The 23001-nt window shown below is 39.4% G+C and overlaps 3 protein-coding genes across 3 annotated transcripts; all 3 read left to right on the top strand.

Annotated features, from left to right (window-relative positions):
* The first annotated feature begins 3646 nt into the window (after positions 1–3646).
* Positions 3647–4289, top strand: LOC117795386 (keratin-associated protein 4-6-like). The gene has a single exon (XM_034639727.1). The coding sequence runs from the start codon at positions 3684–3686 to the stop codon at positions 4287–4289; it is 606 nt and encodes a 201-aa protein (XP_034495618.1). The 5' UTR covers positions 3647–3683.
* A 7534-nt stretch (positions 4290–11823) lies between these two features.
* On the top strand, positions 11824–12881 carry LOC117795388 (keratin-associated protein 4-6-like). Its single transcript, XM_034639728.1, has one exon. It carries the CDS (start codon positions 11878–11880, stop codon positions 12418–12420), a length of 543 nt encoding a protein of 180 aa, XP_034495619.1. The 5' UTR covers positions 11824–11877; the 3' UTR covers positions 12421–12881.
* A 7484-nt stretch (positions 12882–20365) lies between these two features.
* Positions 20366–21499, top strand: LOC100468434 (keratin-associated protein 4-6). Its single transcript, XM_034639725.1, is given in 3 exon segments — positions 20366–20462; positions 20464–20620; positions 20622–21499. Coding segments are annotated over 3 exon segments (618 nt in total). The 5' UTR covers positions 20366–20400; the 3' UTR covers positions 21021–21499.
* The last annotated feature ends 1502 nt before the right edge of the window (positions 21500–23001 follow it).

The raw sequence follows: 23001 nt of genomic DNA, 5'->3' as shown, positions 1-23001 counted from the left end.
AACTGGATAAAATTAAGGAACAATTAATTTTAAGCACTGGGAATTGATCAATGCAGGCAGGATTGAGGGTCCCAGAATCTAAGAAGAAAATTAAATCCTTCAAGGTGGAAGATAAAATCACCTCGAGCCTCTCTAGTTTTTCATATATAATGTCTGGTATTCAATTAAAAATAGATATGCCAGAAGAAAAAAGGACCAAATTACTAAAACCAAGAAAAAGACAGTAGAAACAGATTCAAAGATGATCCATATAAAGTATTAAAACTAACTTTAAAATAACTATGATTAATATATTTAAAGTAATAGATGAAAAATGGCCAATTTCATCAGAGAACTAGAATATGTAAAGACAAAAATGAAAACAAAAGTCTAGTGAAAATCCTAGAACTGCAAAACTCAAAATCTGAAATTCAGAACTCAATAAAGGGGTTTAGCAGACTGGACAGAAGAGAGAGCACATTGGAAGTAGAAAATATCCGCACTAAAATACAAAGAGGAAAAAGGTTAAAAAAAAAATACAGACAAGAGCATGACATACACACGGAACAAAGTGAAAGAAGATCAAATGTGCACATAAACTTGAGTCCCAAGAGGAGAGAACAGGGAAGAAGCTACAAACAAAGATGCCTGACGGGCAATCTAACAAAAGTGACAGAAACAACAAGCCACAGATTGAAGGGTCCCTTTGAATTGCAATTTATTTATACTCTTCAGAATCTTCAATTATATCTCAATTCTTGAGGTTATATTTTCTTTTCTTCTATCTACTATGCCTCTCATGGTGGATTAGTCTCTTGCGTATTCTATAACATTTTCCCCTGTGGAAATCCCATCCAGCCTATGTGTGGTTTCTTTTCCTAGTGCTTTTTTATTTTGAATTTTTCTTTTATAGCAGTTATTTCTGTGTTCTATGATTTTTGCTTTTGTTTCTGATGATTCCAAGGATGCTCACTATATTGTAACACTTTGCCCCTTGAGATCCCTTCAGTATGCATATAGCATAAATTAGAAAGCCTGTTAGTGTAACTGTGGCTTAGATGTTCCCAGGAGCCTGGATTACCATGTAAAATCCCTTGTGGGTAGATAAGGTTTTCTTGTCCCCATCTTAAAAGGTGCCACTTTAGGGGGCGCCTGGGTGGCACAGCAGTTAAGCATCTGCCTTCGGCTCAAGGCGTGATCCCGGCGTTATGGGATCGAGCCCCACATCAGGCTCCTCCGCTATGAGCCTGCTTCTTCCTCTCCCACTCCCCCTGCTTGTGTTCCCTCTCTCTCTGGCTGTCTCTCTCTCTGTCAAATAAATAAATAAAATCTTTAAAAAAAAAAAAAGGTGCCACTTTAGACGTGCAAACTCTATAGAGTTCTCCCTTCTTGGATCCTGCATTGTGACAGCTTCAGGTCCCATTTCTTACACCTGCCTAGGTATTAACTACCAGCCTCCAATTCTGAGAGCTTATAACTAGATACCAACAAATTCCATAGGCCCTAGGACATCAGCTACTGTTTACAGTTTGAGTTCTCTTTTCATTTCTGGAAAATGAGAATTTTTCTTTTCTTTTTTCAAGTTCAGCCATGTAATTAAAATATTTTTCAAGCATTTCTTTTTTTTTTTTTTTTAAAGATTTTATTTATTTATTCGACAGAGACAGAGACAGCCAGCGAGAGAGGGAACACAAGCAGGGGGAGTGGGAGAGGAAGAAGCAGGCTCATAGCAGAGGAGCCTGACGTGGGGCTCGATCCCATAACACCGGGATCACGCCCTGAGCCGAAGGCAGACGCTTAACCACTGTGCCACTCAGGCGCCCCTCAAGCATTTCTATCTGCCTGTACAACTCAATCAGCAATGTTGCCAAAAGTCCTATATTTTCAAGGCCCCAAGAAAATGAAAGATTTACTACACTAGTTAGAAATATAAAAAAGGGTTATTATAGAAGATCCTATAAAGTAAAATTTGTTTTATATTTTAGTATTTCCCCCCAAAGACAGAAATTACTCCCTCTTAATATATTAACACTGCAGCAAAAGATTCTTTCAATCCTAATCTTTTCTAATATTTTTTAACTTTTTACTTTTGAAAAAAATGTCAAACTTACAGAATGGTAATATGAAGACCTCCTTTATACCATATAGCTTCATCTAGATTCAACATTTTGCCACATTTTGTTTCTCTCCAATCGACAGACATAGGGAGGGAGGGAGCTATGATACAGACACAAAGATTTAAATATAGATATATAAACTTAGATTCTAAGACTACGGACATTTTCCTGCATAACCAGAGAACACATATCAATTAAATGCTGATGTGTTACTATCCTTTAATATACATTTAATATCAGCATGTTGCCAGTTGTACCAAGAATATCCTATAGAGAAATTTTTATCCATATTCATGAATTGCATTTAGATATTGTGTCTCTTTAGTCTCCTTAAATCTGAAACAATTCCTTGGTTTGTCTTTATATTTGTTGACTCTGACATTTTTAAAGGGAAGTCATTATGTGGAATATTCCTTAGTATGTATTTGTCTGAATCCCTCATAATTTGATTTGGGTGATGCATTTTGACAGAAATACTACATAAGTGATGTGTCCTTTCAGTGTGTGACCTAGGGAGACACATGTCCATTGGTCCTATTATTAACGATGCTAACACTGATCCCATGGTTAAAGCTTTTTTCTCAAGTTTCTCCACAGTAAAGTTAGCATTTTTCCCTTTGAAATAATAAATAACTGATGAGGAACTATTTCAAAAGTGTGCAAATATCCTGTCCCCCAACAAACTTTCACCAACTAGCTATCAAATCCATTGACGATATTTATTTGAATCAAGTTTTATTATGAGGGTTGTAAATGGTGATTTTGTCACTCAATTTTTCCTACTACATTTACTAGTTGACATTCTACTACCATGGATAACTTTCTCATCTTTCTTTTTCATTTCTTTAATTGGTCTCAATATGGACTCATGGGTTCTTTTTTTTTTTTAAACGGGTTAAAATCCATTACTACCACTATTTATTTTGCTGTTCAAGTTGTTCCATACTGGGCCAATGAGAGTCCCTTCAAAGAGGCTCCAAATACCTTTTAAAATTTACAAACAATGAGTCATTGGTAACGGTTTCAAATTGAACACAGGAAGTAATACTTAGCACATACTTTGAAACAGCCAGAATCTATTCTCTAATGAGTATTCATAACTCAAAGATAGGGTCTGTCTTCCTCATAGCCCACAGGTAACTCATAAAGATGAACTTTTTTCTATTCCCTAATTCTACCTCTCTTTTGACATCAAAAAAGACCTTGGCAACATATGAATAATTTGTCCAAACAACATCATGGAGTGATACACAGATCACAGGTAAACATCAGTGACTGAACCAATGTGATAGGCCCTTTTGACAAACAAGAAAATAGAAAAGACAATTTTGAGAATGACCAGATTGGAAATCTTAGCACACCAGGAAAAGGAAATCTTATTTTTCTTCATTTGAAAATACTTAACCAGAAAAATACAGTGATCTAATTAATGACTAATATTTCTTTAGGAAAAGAAAACTAGGAAATGGTCCAGGACAGGAACATAGCAGCTTCAGCAGAGTATAAAAGAGGACAAGCAGCAGAGGGATTTTCAAATTCACTAAGCTCGCTCTCTTACTAATATCAGAACCTCCACCCTCTGAGACCATGGTCAACTCCTGTTGTGGCTCCATCTGCTCTGACCAGGGCTGTGGCCAGGAGACCTGCTGCTGCCCCACCTGCTGCCAGACCACCTGCTGCCGCCCCAGCTGCTGTGTGTCCAGCTGCTGCCGCCCCTCCTGCGGTGGCTCCAGCTGCTGTGGCTCCAGCTGCTGCAGGCCCAGCTGCTGCATCTCTAGCTGTTGCCGCCCCACCTGCTGCCAGACCACCTGCTGCAGGACCACCTGCTGCCGCCCCAGCTGCTGTGTGTCCAGCTGCTGCCGCCCCTCCTGCTGCATCTCTAGCTGCTGCCGCCCCTCCTGCTCTGGGTCCAGCTGCTGTGGCTCCAGCTGCTGCCACCCCTCCTGCGGTGGCTCCAGCTGCTGTGGCTCCAGCTGCTGCCGCCCCTCCTGCTGCATCTCTAGCTGCTGCCGCCCCTCCTGCTCTGGGTCCAGCTGCTGTGGCTCCAGCTGCTGCCAGCCCTCCTGCTGCTGCCCCTCCTGTTGCCTGCGCCCAGTCTGTGGCCGGGTCTCCTGCCACACCACCTGCTATCGCCCCACCTGTGTCATCTCCACCTGTCCCCGTCCCATGTGCTGTGCCTCCTCTTGCTGCTGAGACCCTTCCCTGTGACCACCATCTCTGCTTACCTCTGCCCCACGTTTATTGACCCTCCTTTTGTGCTTTTAGAACACATGAATTGGAAATGATGTTGCTCAAGTGAATTGGTCCTTGATTCCATTAAGGAACCAATCATGCTGTTGACGATGGATATGGCACAGAGCACTTATACAGTAACAGATTTTACCCCTTGGCCTGACAATTGCTGAAATCATTCTCCTAACTTCCCTTTCCTAGGCCTTTTCTGTAACCTGATATATGTTTGTACCAAAATAAAGTTACACCGCCCTGCATTAACAATTCAGTGTGATTGTTGGTCCCTTAGGATTCTGTCTTCAGCTTGCAGGCAAGTGTATTTGACCTACACCTGCAGGATACACACTTGGTCTTGTCACTTCTCAGTAACAGGTTCCATTATTCACTGCCTGATTCTTTCCAACATGCCTCCTTATTTTATGGGTAAATCACCTAGCACTATGAATCTGTCCTAGGAAAATAAACAAAAAAGTGAAAACTAGAAGTTTGGAAGACTGTAGGTATATAAAAGCAAAAAGAACACAATGCACGTTTCATGCCTCACACCAGCCACCATAGCTATGCAATGTATTGTTCAGTAGTGTACAAGTCTATGTTCAGACTTGTACTGAATAACACTGTTGTCATCCATGCAACAGATCAAATGTGCAGTGTGCAACAAGGCCTCAGTCATGTCTCATTTTTTTCTTTTGACAGAGAAGTTTCAGATTCAAGGGACAGGCAGGTAGCCTAGATGAGTAAAGCATGCCCTTGATAAGATGATGTGTTTGGTGGAAACTGGGACAAACTGTAGATTGCATGACCACATATGAGGGTATTCTTGAGTTCCTGTCAGTTGCTTCCATGGGGAAATGGGGACACAGTGTTTTCACTGAAAAGTGGGTCTGCTTTGATTGACCCTCCCAAATGCCAATTTTTTCATTCATTCATCCAGATAGTATTTATTGAGCATTTATTACATGGGAGGCACTGTTAAAAGTACTGGAGTATTGGAGACCAACACACAGAAAGCTCTCTACAGTAACAGAGCAGATATTCTAGTAGAGTTATTTACTTTTAAATGTTTTTCTATACATTTGTCCACTCAGGTTTCTACACAATATTTTTTCTCTGTGCTTTTACTTGTATTAATAAGACTGAGTTTTGAAGCCCCTCTTTAGATGAAAGTGTGATACAAATGGGGACATAGTTCCCAAAAGGACAATTTTATTAATAATGTACCCCACCCTTCAACCCTACAGCCACAGTAAGGTCACTGAGTTAGGAGAGAGAGGTAGGGACATGTTCACTGATAAGGAATAGAATGGAGCTAAGTCATCAGTTACTCACTTGGGGTGAGAATAGAAGGCTGGGCTCCCACACTATAAAAACAACTCCTGAAACTAGTAAGTGAATTTGACAAGGACATGAGATTTGTATCATTATAAATTAATTTTATTTTATTTCTTATTAATTGTATTTTATATAACTACCAACAATTACATAATTAAAAGTAAATAAGAGCAATTCAGCTTTCAAAAGCATCAAAAACATAAGATGTTGAGGGAAAAAGGTAAAAAAAAATATAGAAGAGCTCTGCCCCCACAGTTACAAAACTTTACAAAGAGAAACTGGAGAAGGTCTAGATAAATGGAGATGTATGCCATGTCCCTGGACTGGAAGGAGGTTGAATGTTGTTAAAATGTCAATTCTCCAGCAGTCTAGCTAAAGATTCAATGCAATCCCAATCAAAACTCACAATGCCGGATTTCGAGCTGTACTACAAAGCTGTGATCACAAAGACAGCATGGTACTGGCACAAAAACAGACACATCGACCAATGGAACAGAATAGAGAACCCAGAAATGGACCCTCGGCTCTTTGGGCAACTAATCTTTGATAAAGCAGGAAAAAACATCCGGTGGAAAAAAGACAGTCTCTTCAATAAATGGTGCTGGGAAAATTGGACAGCTACATGCAAAAGAATGAAACTTGACCACTCTCTCACACCATACACAAAAATAAACTCCAAATGGATGAAAGACCTCAATGTGAGACAGGAATCCATCAAAATTCTAGAGGAGAACATAGGCAACAACTTCTATGACATCGGCCAGAGCAACCTTTTTCACGACACATCGCCAAAGGCAAGAGAAATAAAAGATAAAATGAACTTATGGGACTTTATCAGGATAAAGAGCTTCTGCACAGCCAAGGAAACAGTCAAAAAAACTAAGAGACAGCCCACGGAATGGGAGAATATATTTGCAAAGGACACCACAGATAAAGGACTGGTATCCAAGATCTACAAAGAACTTCTCAAACTCAATACACGAGAAACAAATAAACAAATCATAAAATGGGCAGAAGATATGAACAGACACTTTTCCAATGAAGACATACAAATGGCTAACAGACACATGAAAAAATGTTCAAAATCATTAGCCATCAGGGAAATTCAAATCAAAACCACACTGAGATACCACCTTACGCCAGTTAGAATGGCAAAGATAGACAAGGCAAGAAACAACAATTGTTGGAGAGGATGTGGAGAAAGGGGATCCCTCCTACATTGTTGGTGGGAATGCAAGTTGGTACAGCCACTCTGGAAAACAGTGTGGAGGTCCCTTAAAAAGTTAAAAATTGAACTACCCTATGACCCAGCCATTGCACTACTGGGTGTTTACCCCAAAGATACAGACGTAGTAAAGAGAAGGGCCATATGCACCCCAATGTTCATAGCTGCATTGTCCACAATAGCCAAATCATGGAAGGAGCCGAGATGCCCTTCAACAGATGACTGGATTAAGAAGCTGTGGTCCATATATACAATGGAATATTACTCAGCTATCAGAAAGAACGAATTCTCAACATTTGCTGCAACATGGACGGCACTGGAGGAGATAATGCTAAGTGAAATAAGTCAAGCAGAGAAAGACAATTATCATATGATTTCTCTCATCTATGGAACATAAGAACTAGGAGGATCGGTAGGGGAAGAAAGGGATAAAGAAAAGGGGGGTAATCAGAAGGGGGAATGAAACATGAGAGACTATGGACTGTGAGAGGCAAACTGAGGACTTCAGAGGGGAGGGGGTGGGGGAAGGGGATAGACTGGTGATGGGTAGTAAGGAGGGCACGTATTGCATGGTGCACTGGGTGTTATACGCAACTAATGAAGCATCGAACTTTGCATCGGAATCCGGGGATGTACTGTATGGTGACTAACATAATATAATAATAAAATAAAAAAAAACCTCTCAAAAAAATCTTTTTAGTAGATGCTTAGAAGCAAAGAACCTAGACTTTCTTTTTTAATAATATTTTTTATTATATTAGGTTAGTCACCGTACAGTACCTCCCTAGTTTTTTATGTAAAGTTCCATATTCACTACTTGCGTATAACACCCAGTGCACCATGCAATACGTGCCCTCCTTACTACCCATCACCAGCCTATTCCATTCCCCCACTCCCCTCCCCTCTGAAGCCCTCAGTTNCCCCCACTCCCCTCCCCTCTGAAGCCCTCAGTTTGTTTCCCAGAGCCATTCCCCCTTCTGTTTAACCCCCCGTTTCTTCTAGAACCTAGAATTTTTAACGCAATCTTGAAAAATGAAACAAAGATATAAAAGAGTTCTGCAGGGAAAAGTGACATAGAAAACAGGAAAGAATATATGTAACAGATATCCCAAAGTGAGAAACAAAGCAATGAAACCTACTAAGAACTACAATTCAAATAAAGGAACAGTTGTATATACCTGGAAAAATCAGCCCATGGTGGTAAAAACTGAGACATAATAATAATAACAATAATAATAAATTTATAATATATACTACATTATATTATATTATGATGATATAAAACTACTGGATTTTAAAGAAAAAAAAATCATTTTAGTATCTAGGCAAAACATCCATGTCAGTTAAAAGGAAAAGGAAACAGGATAGTGTTCACACATTTTGATGGCAACCCTTCATGTCAGAAGATAATAAAGTAACATTTTTAAGACAGTCAAAGAAAGAAAATGTGATCCCAGGATTTTATATCCAGCCAAACCAAACTCTATGCCACAAATAAACTACTGTGAACATGAGAGACCTCGAGGAATATTCTCCCTGTGTGCCTATCCTAAGGGATTTATTAGTGAATGAGCTTTAAACAAACAAGATGACTGAGGATATTGGAGGGACATCTACATGAAGACTAGCAGAGGGAGTTATATAAATATATTATGGGCTGAATATATATGAGAAATGCATACCTATTATCTGTAGAAGTACCAAGGAACAATGAACCGGCAAGAGGCAGTATGGTATGTGATGGCTACAGAGTGACCACACAGATATGGTACAATTTCCAAAAAAACAGACGAAAAGGAAAGAGAATACATAAAGTAGAAATATGTTGCTAACTGCCTACCGGTAGTAACAGGTCTAATGCTGAAGCAATGGGAAATGAAGAAGTAACTAGGTAATTTCAATATTCCTTAAAACAGAGAATCAAGCGACAGTAGCCAGAAAATCAGTCTCGTAGAGTATTATATACAAATGTTTACTTAAAGGTAACTGTTAGTATAAAATAAACCTTCCTAAATATCAAAGACATACTGAGAAAGAGAGAGAGAATAAAGCAATGAAGGGTTAGCGATAGAAACAGAAAGAGGTAGAGATATAGGTATTTAACATATATATTACATATGCATAATTCACTATGTTGTAGGACACTATTCATTATATATATCACTATTCATTATGACATATATATATAACAAACTACATATGTAATAAAAATTACATAACTAAAGTCAAACATATTGATCAACTGATCATAGCAACACACATTAATAGGCTCAACTGACCTATAAAAAGAAAAAGATTTTCAGATTGGCTAAAAAATAAAAACCCAACATTGCTGTATACAAGAGATACAACTAAAACAACAGGTTTCCAAAGTTTAAAAGTAAAAGAATTAAGACATATCACAGAAAATGCAAATAAAAGAAAGCAGAAGTCACAATTTTGATACCAAACAAGTCAGATTTATACCAAAAAGCACTACAGGACACAAAGTGGGACACTTTATTATGGTAAAGGTTACAGTGAAAATATAACTACAAAGCTAAACTTCAGAAACAGAAGATGATGCAAGAATAAAGACACAAGCCAAAATCAAAGACTAACACACTGTATGCTTAAAGAGAGAACATGTGAAGAAAAAATAAGAATATGAAATAACTACACATAATTATTAAGATAGATCTGGTAGATATGCATCAAATGCACAACCCCCAAGATAAAAAAAGTGACCTCTTGTTTTCAAGTACACAGTATTATTTTAATAGTGAAAGCCTGAAAACAACCCAAATGTCCATCAATAGGGGGCTGGCTAAATAAATCATATTATGGCAGAAGAATAGGACACTTTGTGGCTGACAATGAAATGAATATCTGAACTACACTACTGTGAAATAACATAATTCTGGGATAAATTGCTAAGTGAAACAAAGCAAGTTAAAGCAAAGTGTATGTAGTGTGCAACTATTTATCTAAGAAACAAAGGAGATACAACTATGCAAATGCAAACAGACTCAACACTTAAAATAGCAGTGGGAGGGAAAACCTTAGATTATAAAAATGATTCTCTGTAGGAGAGGGAAGGAACAGAAATAGCAAGACTTCCTTAATCATGCCTCACATTGTAGAATTTATTTTGGTACCATAATATTTTACGTAATTGCAAAACAACATTTAAATTTAAAAAGTGATTCCTAGAAACTATTTTTTTTAAAAAAGCCACTGATGACGTGCTCTGTTCCATGCGTGATGAAAATACTTTAAGGGTCAAGCATTCACTGCAGGTTTCTCCATCCAGCTGGAGACAGACAATCACATTCCAGTTACAGATGTGCCGAGCTCAAGTGTTCCACAACGTGATATCAAACATAAAGGAGGAGCAGATGAGGTTTAGGAAAAAAGAGAAGAAGAAATGTCAAGGAAAACATAAGGGAGGAGGGAGTGCTCTGGGCTAGAACTTAAAGAGAGAATATAGAACTGTTGAGTTGATGTGGGAGAGTGAACTTTCTAAGGCGATGTAACAGCACAAAGGCACACACTTCATAGGACTCAGCAACCTAACACACCTCTAGTGAACTCTTGGGGATAATGAGTACCTCATGGATTCTTTAAGAAGAAAAACCAACACAGTAATTACAAAGCATTCAGCAGACTACCTGGCACATGGCAAGCACTCACAAACAGTACCCGCAATATCTCATTTCTCACTGTCTGTACATGAGCCTTAAATACATAATGCTTGTTTTGTACACTAATTCTATGATGCTTTGAATATTTGCCAAAATCTTGCCTTTCAATATACTATATCTAAGTATCTATACAAACAGCAAGGCTTATCTGTTTACATCTTCTTTAAGCAGAATTGACTTGAATTTGAATTATGGAAAGAGCACAAGAGAAAGATGCTTTAAATAACATCTTCTATATAGTGCAGAATCTGTTACATATGTTGGCCAATCAAAAGAAAGATCAAACCTGCTTACCTTTAGCATACTATATGTGGAGAAGATTCCTGAAGGAAAAAGTTCATTTCTGAAAATGGTTCTTTCATCAAAAAGAAATGAGTCAAAGCTACATCTTGAGGTAGAGTCACTACAATGAGTTTAGACTGCTGTTTGTGACCACCACCCCCCAACTCTCCAAGCATCCAGGAAACACAGTTCAGTCCTCCCCATCCATTGTACACAAGCAGCCCCAGTGATGAGTCTTTCCTATTTCCTTACCAGAACTCCACCTGACAGTAGCATGCATTTTTCCACTTTGACCAAAAAAAAAAAAAAAGAGAGAGAGAGAGAGACAGAGAGAGAGACTTGGCACTGTAATAACCATCCTCAAAATATGATCATGGGGGAAAAAAGAATGAAACCCACGATCATATTTCAAGGATGATTATCACAACAACAATCTCTCTCTCTGACTGGAAAAATGCATGCTACTCATCAGGTGGAGTGCTCATCAGGAAATAGGAGGAAAGACTCATCACTGGGTGAAGAGGTGATGGGGACTAAGGAGTGCACTTGTGATGAGCACTGGGTGATGTATGGAATTGTTGAATCACTAATATCATACGCGAGAAACTAATGTAACGCTGTACGTTAACTATACTGGAATTAAAATAAAATGTGATCACTGGAGTCATACACAAAAGTGGGACACATGGAAAAAGTCAATAACAGAATATCATATGACAGCTCCAACTTACAAGATACATTATACAGAAAAAAATGCAAATGTGGTCCAATGAATCACAACACTGTAGAAAAAGGAAAATGATGCTTTTCACAGATATTGGCATATTTAACTTGATAAACATAATTATTAACTTGTAACGCTAATTGTTTCCTGGTAGGAAAAACAACAAGAGTGTTCCTCATGGTAACCAGCTACTCAGCAGACTATAAAAGGGGACAGAGGTGAGGAGACATTCAAACCAAGAAACCACTCTTGTGGAAACCCACTTATACCCACTTGTGGAACCCCACTCCTTTCACTGACATTATGGTCAACTCCTGTTGTGGCTCCGTCTGCTCTGACCAGGGCTGTGGCCAGGAGACCTGCTGCCGCCCCACCTGCTGCCAGACCACCTGCTGCAGGACCACCTGCTGTCGCCCCAGCTGCTGTGGGTCCAGCTGCTGCCACCCTTCCTGCGGTGGCTCCAGCTGCTGTGGCTCCAGCTGCTGCCGCCCCTCCTGCTGCACCTCTAGCTGCTGCCGCCCCACCTGCTGCCAGACCACCTGCTGCCAGACCACCTGCTGCCGCCCCAGCTGCTGTGTGTCCAGCTGCTGCCACCCCTCCTGCGGTGGCTCCAGCTGTGGCTCCAGCTGCTGCCGCCCCTCCTGCTGCATCTCTAGCTGCTGCCGTCCCTCCTGCGGTGGTTCCAGCTGCTGTGGCTCCAGCTGCTGTCAGCCCTCCTGCTGCTGCCCCTCCTGCTGCCTGCGCCCAGTCTGTGGCCGGGTCTCCTGCCACACTACCTGCTATCGCCCCACCTGTGTCATCTCCACCTGCCCCCGCCCCATGTGCTGTGCCTCCTCTTGCTGCTGAGCCCCCTGTCCTCTGACCACCATATCGATTTACCTCTGCCCCTCAGATATAGATTGTCCTTGTGCTGACCATTAGAACACATGAAGTGGGGTTAATGTTGATCAACTGAGTTGGGTCTCGTGATTCCAATGAGTCCATCACAGTCCCACTGACACTGTGAGCACATTCAGGCCTCAGTCCAAATTCTACTTCTGCACCTCTCTCTCTTTCATCCAACTGTGAATTTTCTTCCAACATACCAACTGTTGTATTGACCAATTGGCCCCAAATTCTCCTTAACTTTGGGGCACCAGCTTATCAAGCTCAAGGAGCTGAAGTTTGATTTCAGTATTTCTACATTACAGATTTTTATAATCTCTCTCTTATTTGTCCCGTGGATTCCCTTTTGTAATTCTTATTCCCCAAATTTTCCTATGTTAGAACTCTATGCCAAAATAAACCACCACTTTCCCGTATGAAAATTCAGCGTGATGGTACTCTTCTTTAAGATTTGCAATGCAGTCACTGGGTATTATAAAAGACTGATGAGTCACTGACCCCTACCTCTGAAACCAATAATACATTATATGTTAATTAATTGAACTTAAATGTAAAAGTAAAAAATAAATTAAAAAAAAAGATTTTTTAACGCAGTCTGGACAGCTATATTTTAACTACACATGTAGGACAGACAACATGGCTTTGTCAATTTTGCAACAGAGGGCGGGCCCACCTTAGTCACAACTTTGGTTTCACTGGCAGTCTCTTAAGTTCTTAGGTAAAACAAATATTCTTGGGAATTCATGGATAAAAATTAGAGAAAAAATTTTTGGAAAACCTGTAAGCAATTAATGCTCCCCGGGACATTTTTTCCATAGTATATATCTGTGAAAGCAGTTAACAGTAATTATAAGGAAAATGAAATTGAATGTTGCTGGGAGCAACTGATTTGGGAAAACATAATGAAAGGCTGAGGGTGCTAAATCAGAGATTAAAGGACAGATGTAGAGGCTAGAGGTTTCACTGGCAGCATAGAAACTGAGTCTCATAGAGGGTAAATAAAGCTGAGGACCAAGGCTAGGACTTCATCAGAGGAGGAGCAGAGCTCCAGAGCTGGTTGTTCATTCAACCTAGGTAGTTCTGCCATACCAAGGTCAGGGCCCTAATTGGGAGAGAAAGAGACCCTGAGATATGAGGTGGAGACATCTGGATTGAGGCACTTGAAGATCTTGAGTCCCCAAATTTCCCTGAACCCTCTGGGCTTGCAGAAGTGATCCAACAACACAAGCCCCCCTCACTACTTCTCCCATGTACCTTTGTCACAGACCCATAACTATAGTTAAGTTACACAACTAGCCCAGAGAACGGCTGAACCTGTTAATGGGAGACTATATCCCAAAAGATCTGTAGTACCCAAAAACAGCTTCATAGATAGTGGTGTGCTTTTCCATCAGGAGGCCCATATTGTCCAGTTATCTCCCTTTTTTTTGATGTTATCAGCTGCTGCTAATCATTGCCTAGGACCATTATTTCATTTAGGCATAGCAAAATCATGATATTGCAGTTCTAGTATTCCTTTGCCTGCCATTTATAAAATAAACATTTGATTCTTTCCCTTTATTTACCTGCATCCTCCAAAGGTGACAAAAGAGTTTTTTGTTTTTTAAAATTTTGCATTAATATGAACTCATGGATTTCAATATAATTGATGGTGAATCAACCCATTCCAGTTCATATCCCTCTACTGATGCTCAAATAAGCAACTTCAAGTTGACCTCCCAGACCTTTCGACATGAATCAAGTAATCTTTGAAAATTCGTCGCTTTTTCATGTAACAGGACACTGCAGACTTGTTTGTACACTTCCTTCCGCAGACTTCTAATCAGCCATTTCACTGAGGAGTCCCAGTTTCTTTAGGAGGAAACAGTATTTAAGACCACAAATTGAAATATATGTATGCTCATTACTACCAAATCACTTTCTTTTAGCTTTTTCGGCATTCACAACTAGAAAATATGTGTTTAAATGGTAAACCATGTCATGAGTTTCTACTGAGAACTACGGGGCTTTCACTTAACCTCATATACCTTACTTATAAATCTCATTTCTCCCCTGCCAAAAATGTCTCAGTGACACCAATGTATTTTACTCATTTCTTTATTCTATGATGTCAGTCCAACAGTCTCAGAATAACATTACCAATACTAACGACAACACGATTACTGAGAACAAACTCAAGACTGTTTTTCAGTTGCTTATTTTTTATCTTGGCTAGTTGCTTTTTAGGCCTGGATATACAGTTAGGTTCCCTTATTGTTGTTTTAATAATTTTGAGATTTAAAAATTTTTCATGTTTATTACCATATAAAATATTGACATGAGTCCAAAGTCAAACCTACAAAGTGACTGAGCCATTTTATGTTCCTTCCTTATATGGAAGTTCCAACAGCTTCATGTTATCACCAACACTTCGTAAGGCCAATCCTGTTAATGTCAACCATTCTAGAGTGTGTATGATGTTATCTTGTGGTTTTAATGTGAATTTTCCTAATGATTAATGATGTTAAACATATTTTCATGGGTTGACTTTCCATCTGTGTATTTTCTTTGATGAAGGTCTAGTCAAATCTTTCACCCATTTTGTTGGGTTGCTTCTCTTATTCAGTGTTAAGAATTCCTTATATGTTCTATATACAAATCCTTTGCGAGATATATGTTCTGTTAAGTGTTTTCTCCAGTGTGTGGCTTGCCTTTTAATTTCCTAAACGGTATCTTTTTTTAAGTTTTTATTTTAATTTCAGGCGGTTAATAGCGCAATATTAATTTCAGGTGTACGACAGTGATTCAACAATTCCATACATCACCCTGCGCTCATCACAAGTGAATTCCTTAATCCCCTTCACCTATTTCACCCATCACCCACCCTCTGGTAACCATCAGTTTGTTCTCTACAATTAAGAGTCTGTTTCTTGATTGGTTTCTCTCTCTCTCTTTTTTTCCCCTTTGCTCATTTGTTTAGCTTCTTAAATTCCACATATGGGTGAAATCATACGCTATTTGTCTTTGACTGATTTATTTGCTTAGCACTGTGCTCTCTAGCTCCATCAATGTCATTGCCAATGGCAAGATTTCATTGTCTTCTGTGGCAGAATACTTTCCCATTGGAGATAAAGACCCATTTTCTTTATCCATTCATCTGTTGGTGGATACTCTGGCTGCTTCTGTACATGGGCTATTGTATTGTAAACCATGCTGTTATAAACATAGGGTGCATGTATCGTTTCAAATTCGTGTTTTGGTATTTGGGGGAGGGTAGAGAAGACCCAGCAATGCAATTACTTGATCATATGGTTCTACTTCTAGCTTTTTGAGGAAACTCCATACCACTTACCACAGTGGAGGCACCCCCCAATGTTTGCATTCCCACCACAGCGTGGGAGGCTTCCCTTTCTCCACCTCCGTACCAACACTTGTTGTTTCTTCTGTTGTGGATTGTAACCATGCTGACAGGTGTGAGGTGCTATCTCCTTAGAATACTGATTGGCATTTCTCTGATGGTAAATAATGATGAGCATCTATAGGCAATCTTTGGAGAAGTGTCTGTTCATGTCATCTGCCCATTTTTTTAACTGGGTTATTTGCTTTTGGGGTGTTGAGTTTAATAAGTTCTTCATATATTTTGGATACTAATTCTTTATCAGACACATCATTTGCAAATATCATCTCCCATTCAGTTGGTTGCTTTTTAGTTTTGTTGACCATTTCCTTCATTGTGCACAAGCTTTTTATTTTGATGTAATCTCAATAGTTCATTTTTGCTTTTGTTTCCCTTGCTTCCGGAGACAAATCTAGAAAAAAGTAGCTACAGCCGATATCAAAGAGGTTACTGCCTAAACAGTATCTTTTGAAAAGTGAATCTTTTTTTATTTTGATGGAATCCAATTAATTGATTGTTCTGGGATGCAATTAAGTTGATTTAACAATTCAATCCTTTCAAGACTTGCTTATAAAGTGTGTGAGGTGGGATCAGAGCAGCCTTTACTCTAGGGAAAAATCTGCCCCACTCCTGAGGAAATACTATTCAAAGTACTCTAACCAATGATTCACGCATTACAAGGTTTTTCACTCTGGTTCATGGGAGCATGGGCTGTTTCTGGCCTTGTATCAGCTTCAAGAATTGTTCCCTTTGCCTTTTATGGAGGTAGAGCAGAGCAGGGCACCTCTTTTTCTGCCTTTGGGTAGTTTCCTCTGCACATGCAGTCATAAGGACTCAGCTGAAGACGCAGATGGACGTTCTGCAGATCTTTAGGGTTCTTTGTGCAACGCTTTCCTCTCTGGTACTCTACGCTGTGAACGACAGCTGACTTGACCTCCTTCATCCCAGCTCTGACTCCTCAAGTCAGGAGGATTACCAGGCCCTACCGGATTCTCTCTCCCAGAGCTGCACCCCCAGAAACTCGCTTCAAGAAATAAACTGAGGCAATTCTAGGGATCACCTCATTTGTTTCCTCTCTCTAAGGCACCAGTGTTCTGAACTGACAGCCAATGTCTAAAAACCATTGTTTCATTTATTTTGTCTGGTTTTTTAGTTGCTTCAGTCAGAAGGATAAATCCAGTCCCTAAGACTCCTCAGCAGGAAATGTAAGTCCCCTTTTTTGTTTTGTTTTGTTTTGTTTTTCGCTTCTCCTTCTCTGTTCCTCCATTTTAAAAAAATTAATGTAATATAAGAAAATACATTTTCTATATGTGTTCCCTTACTTTTTTCTACCCATCAGCATTTATTTTTTTTCCCAAATTTTCATTCAAATTCTAGTTAGTTAACATATAGTGTACTGTTGGTTTCAGGAGAATTTAGTGATTCATCACTTGCATGTAACACCCAGTGCTCATCATAGCAAGTGCCCTCCTTAATCCCCATCACCCATCTAGCCCATCCCCCACCCACATCCCTCCCTTATTTGTTTAGACACATTGTATAACACTACAGACACATTGCTCCATCTGCTTTATCATCTCTTAACAATATATCCTGGAGATTACTTCATAGGAGCATATAAAGATACTCCTTATTCCTTTTTTACAGCTGAATAGTACTCTGTCATGGGGATGCACCAAAGCTTATTCACCACGACACTACTGAAGCACACCCAGGTTGTGTCTAGCTCTTGTTGTTTTGTTTTCACAAACAGCAGTGCCATGAATAATTTTGCACATGTTTTCATAGTTTTGCCTGAGTATATTGGGTAATTTATAGAATTGGGATAGCTGAGTCAAAGAATAATGCCGCTAATTATTGTCAAATCTTTGTAAGAAAGGTATGAGGAGCATGCCTAGTTCCACATAACCTCGCTACCAGAGAATGTTGTCAAATTTTGAGTTTTTGACAGTCTCACAGGTGAGAAGAGGTATCCTGTATAATTTCAATCCCATTCCTGTATGTGAGACTGGGCAACTTTATATGATGAAGACAGATCTGTATCTTATTTTTCCATCAGGTTTTTCCTCTTCTCCAGTCTAATTTTAGAAGCGCTTTATATATTAAGGTCATTGGCTCTTTTTCTTTGGTATAAATTGCAAGTATTTTTTTTTCATTCACTCATTTGTCTTTTTATTTTGTTTCTGGTGAGATTTTAAAACATATTTTATTACAAATGGTTATCTTTTCACTATCAGAATTTAATTACAAAATGTATGTGTATATAATTGAAAAATATTAAATTATTGAGTCCTCTTTAACAATGAGGTCTCCTTGGGGCACCTGGGTGGCTCAGTTGTTAAGCGTCTGCCTTCTGCTCAGGGCGTGATCCTGGCGTTCTGGGATTGAGCCCCGCATCAGGCTCCTCTGTTGGGAGCCTGCTTCTTCCTCTCTCACTCCCCCTGCTTGTGTTCACTCTCTCATTGGCTGTCTCTCTCTCTCTGTCAAATGCATAAATAAAATCTTTAAAAAAAAATGAGGTCTCCTGTTACCTCTATTGCCCATTTTGTAAGTGATCCTGGTTGACTCTCTTTGAAGTGCTATTCCATCACTATCCTCCTTACTGCTCCCATTACTACCAACCTAGACAGGCATTCATCTCTCATACCTACCCTGCAAACCACCACCTAAACTTTCTTCCTGCTGCCTGTCACTCCCCCACCCCCAGGCAAATAATATCTCAAAAGCCTAGATGTTCTTTCACACCTTTCACCCAACTGTGTGATGATATAGTATCCATTTTCTTTGCTTAAATTCAGGAATATCTTTGCAGTCTCATTTTAGCAGTGGATTATTACTTTTCTTTACCATCCTATACCTACCAACCAGACAAGTCATTTACTCCATCAGAGGCCAAAAATAGACCCCAATTCAATCATATCCCCATTGTCTGAGTGTTTTTCTTTTCTCCATCCATCTGGATTATCTACAGTGTGATAAAGAGTGGGTAAATGTCCTATGTTTTCAATAAATTCCACATTCACTCAACTAACATTCATTCAGAGCAGTTGCTAGGCACCATGTTTATATATATGAATAAGCCAATCTCTGACCTCATGGAGTATATAGAAGGAATGGGGGGGAAAGATATAAACCAATTATGATAGAGTGTGATACCCTATAGCACAGGTATCTTGGAGGAAAAGGGAGAGGAGGATTCATTTTGAATGTGGTAGATGTCAAGAAAGACATTAGAGATGAGCTGGTATCCAGACTAGACATTTACGTATGAGCAAGAGTTTGTTGAATTGACAAGGGAGAAAGCACATTTACACAAATGAAACAGTATGAGAAAGGACATGGGATTATTACTCCTCATACCTTTTAGAAACTTCTAAGAAAGATCCATCTTCCCTACTGACTATATGACTTCAATCTATCTGAGCCTCAATTCCCTCATGTCTGAAGAATTAAGAAAAATTGTGACCACCTCTTAGAGCCCTTGTGAAGTACAAACAAGGTAACAAAGAAGACTCAAAAAAATTCCTGACAAACAACAGGCACTCAAAAATAGTAACTATTAGTATTATCTCATATTTCATAAGTATACAGTTTTAAATGCATAATTGTTATTTATCACACAACATCCTATATGCTTGCCAAACCCCTACATATGTGTCTCGTCTTATTCAAGTGCCTATAGGACACAGATTAAAGCTTAACCGCTTAGATCTCATTTATATCAAGCAAAATACCTCAAACATAACTTCTTGACAGACAAAAGCTCAGAATAGAAGAAAATATTCGACATACATATTCTATTGAGTCTGTTCATCCACCAAAATAAGAGAAAAAATACTCCTTTATGGTACCCTATCTCTGAAGAACATGTCCATAATAATTTAATAACTTTTAAAAGGACCTATTCATGCCAATGGGTTTTTACTATCATTGCATCATAACTTTCAAATTGAATAGATTCGATAACACAAAACAGATAGGAACTTTGTTAGGATCCTTTATCCTCACTGGCCATCCATGAACTCCAAAGGAATCACAGTATTCCCTACTGCACACAAGGGGCTGCCCCCCCCCACAATGGCTTTCATTCTATTTTCCTACTACCATTTTCATATGACTTGTTGTTAACCGCTTTGACAGCAGATTTAGTCATTATAAAATCCATTCTCAACATACTATCCAGGAATTAAATATGTAAATGAAGATTTAATACTTATGAAATCCCATGAGACAATGTCATGGGATGGGTCTACTTTGGAAGACACCTCAGACAAGGAAAGAAATAAGGGAGCTGATTCACTTGGTTTTAACCAAATCAGATAGCACAGTACAACAGAAGAAGGAAATGGAGCCTTTTCTATATATAGGTATATTTACCAGATAAACATAATTATCTAATTTACTAAAACTAACCGATTTTCTATTAGGATAAACAACGTGAAGAGTCCTGCACATGGTCACAGTAGCCCTCAGCAGGGTATAAAAGTGACAGAGGGCAGGGAGAGATCACACTTGAGAACCTCATTCTTTTAGAAACTCACCCAGAACCTCTAACCTCTAACACCATGGTCAACTCCTGTTGTGGCTCCGTCTGCTCTGACCAGGGCTGTGGCCAGGAGACCTGCTGCCACCACCTGCTGCCAGACCACCTGCTGCAGGACCACCTGCTGCCGCCCCAGCTGCTGTGTGTCTAGCTGCTGCCGCCCCTCCTGTGGTGGCTCCAGCTGCTGTGGCTCCAGCTGCTGCAGGCCCAGCTGCTGCATCTCTAGCTGCTGCCGCCCCACCCTGCTGCCAGACCACCTGCTGCAGGACCACCTGCTGCCGCCCTAGCTGCTGTGTGTCCAGCTGCTGCCGCCCCTCCTGCGGTGGTTCCAGCTGCTGTGGCTCCAGCTGCTGCCGCCCCTCCTGCTGCATCTCTAGCTGCTGCCACCCCTCCTGCAGTGGCTCCAGCTGCTGTGGCTCCAGCTGCTGCCGCCCCTCCTGCTGCATCTCTAGCTGCTGCCACCCCTCCTGCGGTGGTTCCAGCTGCTGTGGCTCCAGCTGCTGCCGCCCCTCCTGCTGCTGCCCCTCCTGCTGCCTGCGCCCAGTCTGTGGCCGGGTCTCTTGCCACACCACTTGCTATCGCCCCACCTGTGTCATCTCCACCTGCCCCCGCCCCATGTGCTGTGCCTCCTCTTGCTGCTGAGCCCCCTGCCCTATGACTACCATCTCTGTTTACCTCCTGCCCTACAGATGTGGACCCTCCTTTGTGCTAAGCATTAGGATACATGGAGTCTGGTTGATCTCATTCAACAGGTTGAGCCACATGAGTCCCCATGGACTCTGAGCACATTCTGGTTCATGTTAAGCTCCTTCCATTATTATCTTTTCCTTTCAATACTGGTGCCAAATATGGATATTAATTTGTAATCCATCAGCAAAAAAATTATCCCACTCCTCTAAATTTCTCTTTCTTCCTTATCACTTTGGGCTCTAGATTATCCTTCCTAATAAAGTGAATATTATCTGTAACTCCTGTGCAGTACTGATTTGATACCCTCTAACCTGGGATTCAGTTATACTCTTAGACCTAGGGGTCCAGTTATGTAGTTTCTAAAAGAGCAAATTTCTTATGTTTTGTTGCTTCTTTGCTTTCTAATAAACTTTTTGACACATAAAAATTTATCAGCATTGTTCTCTATTATTTTCATGATCATTTTACTCAGTAATTAGGCAACTATATTTTACATGATGATACAGGAAGAACAGTCATGTTGAAACCACTTTGAGAATAAGTGCTATATCAAATATAGATAATTTAAGATATTAGAATAAAAGCAGCACATGTGTAAGTGCACATGTATATGTCTTAATATCTTAAATTGGGACAGATTTAATTCATATCTTTAGCTCTCATTTATTTTTAAATTTTAATTTTTTATTGAGCTATAATTGACATATGACATTATATCTTTCAGGTATATACCATAATAATTTGATATTTGTGTACTCTAAGAAATGATTACCACAATAAGTCTAGTTACATACAAAGTTACAAAATTAGCTGTCACCATACAAAGTTACAAAATTATTTTCCTTGTAATGAAAACTTTTTAAGATTTATTCTTTTAGCAACTTTCAGGTATGTGATACAATATTATTGACTATAGTCACCATGCTAACATTACATCCCCATGACTTCTTTATTTTATAACTGGAAGTATACACCTCTTGACTACCTTCACTCAGTCCCCCCCCCACCCCCACTCCCCTCTGGCAACCGCAGATCTGTTCTCTGTATCTATGAGTTTTGTTTTGTTTGTTCATTTGCTTAGATTCCACATATAAGTGAAATCATACAGTATTAGTCTTTGTCTGACTTATTTCACTTAGCATAATATCCTCAAGATCCCTCCGTGTTGCTGCAAATGCCAAGATTTCATTCCTCTTTATGGCTGAGCAAAATTTCATTGCGTATATACACATCTTCTCTATCCATTCATCCATTGACATACACTTAGGTTGTTTCTGTATCTTGGCTACTGTAAATAATGCTACAATGAACATAGGGATGCATATATCTTTTTAAATTAATGTTTTCATTGTCTTTGGATGAATACCCAGAAGTGGAATTGCTGGATCATATGGCAGTACTATTTTTAATTTTGTGAGGAACCTCCATACTGTTTTCCACAGTGGCTGCACCAATTTATACCCCCACCAACAATGCACAGACTTCCCCTTGAAGCAATGCTTTGCAATCACAAGTTGGAATAACCCCCTTCTATTACAACCCCATCAATCAGTAAACCCAACGTAGAAAGAAGGTTATAATGACAAATTTAAATGTTAATAACATATTTTTAAATGAAAAGCTTAGGAAAATTACATAAATACAACAAAAAATGAAAAGTTTAATAAAATTAATTATATAAACAAAGATTAAAAAATGAAATAGAAAAAGTCTGGCAAAACTGGTCAAAGAGAGAGAAAAGGAGAAATAACATTATGTTTAAAAAGGGGAATAATTAGCTCCCAAAAGAGTAGAAAATTTTAAAAAACATATTAGATTTTATTTTACTGTTTCCTTGACTGTGCAGAAGCTTTTTATCTTGATTAAGTCCTACAAGTTCATTTTTTCTTTTGTTTCTCTTGCCTTTGGAGATGTGTCATGAAAAAAGTTGCTG

Source organism: Ailuropoda melanoleuca, chromosome 13, assembly GCF_002007445.2.
Source record: "Ailuropoda melanoleuca isolate Jingjing chromosome 13, ASM200744v2, whole genome shotgun sequence".
NCBI lineage: Eukaryota > Metazoa > Chordata > Mammalia > Carnivora > Ursidae > Ailuropoda > Ailuropoda melanoleuca.
The sequence above is the reverse complement of the archived record's forward strand: the minus strand, read 5'-3'. Positions and strand labels throughout refer to the sequence as shown.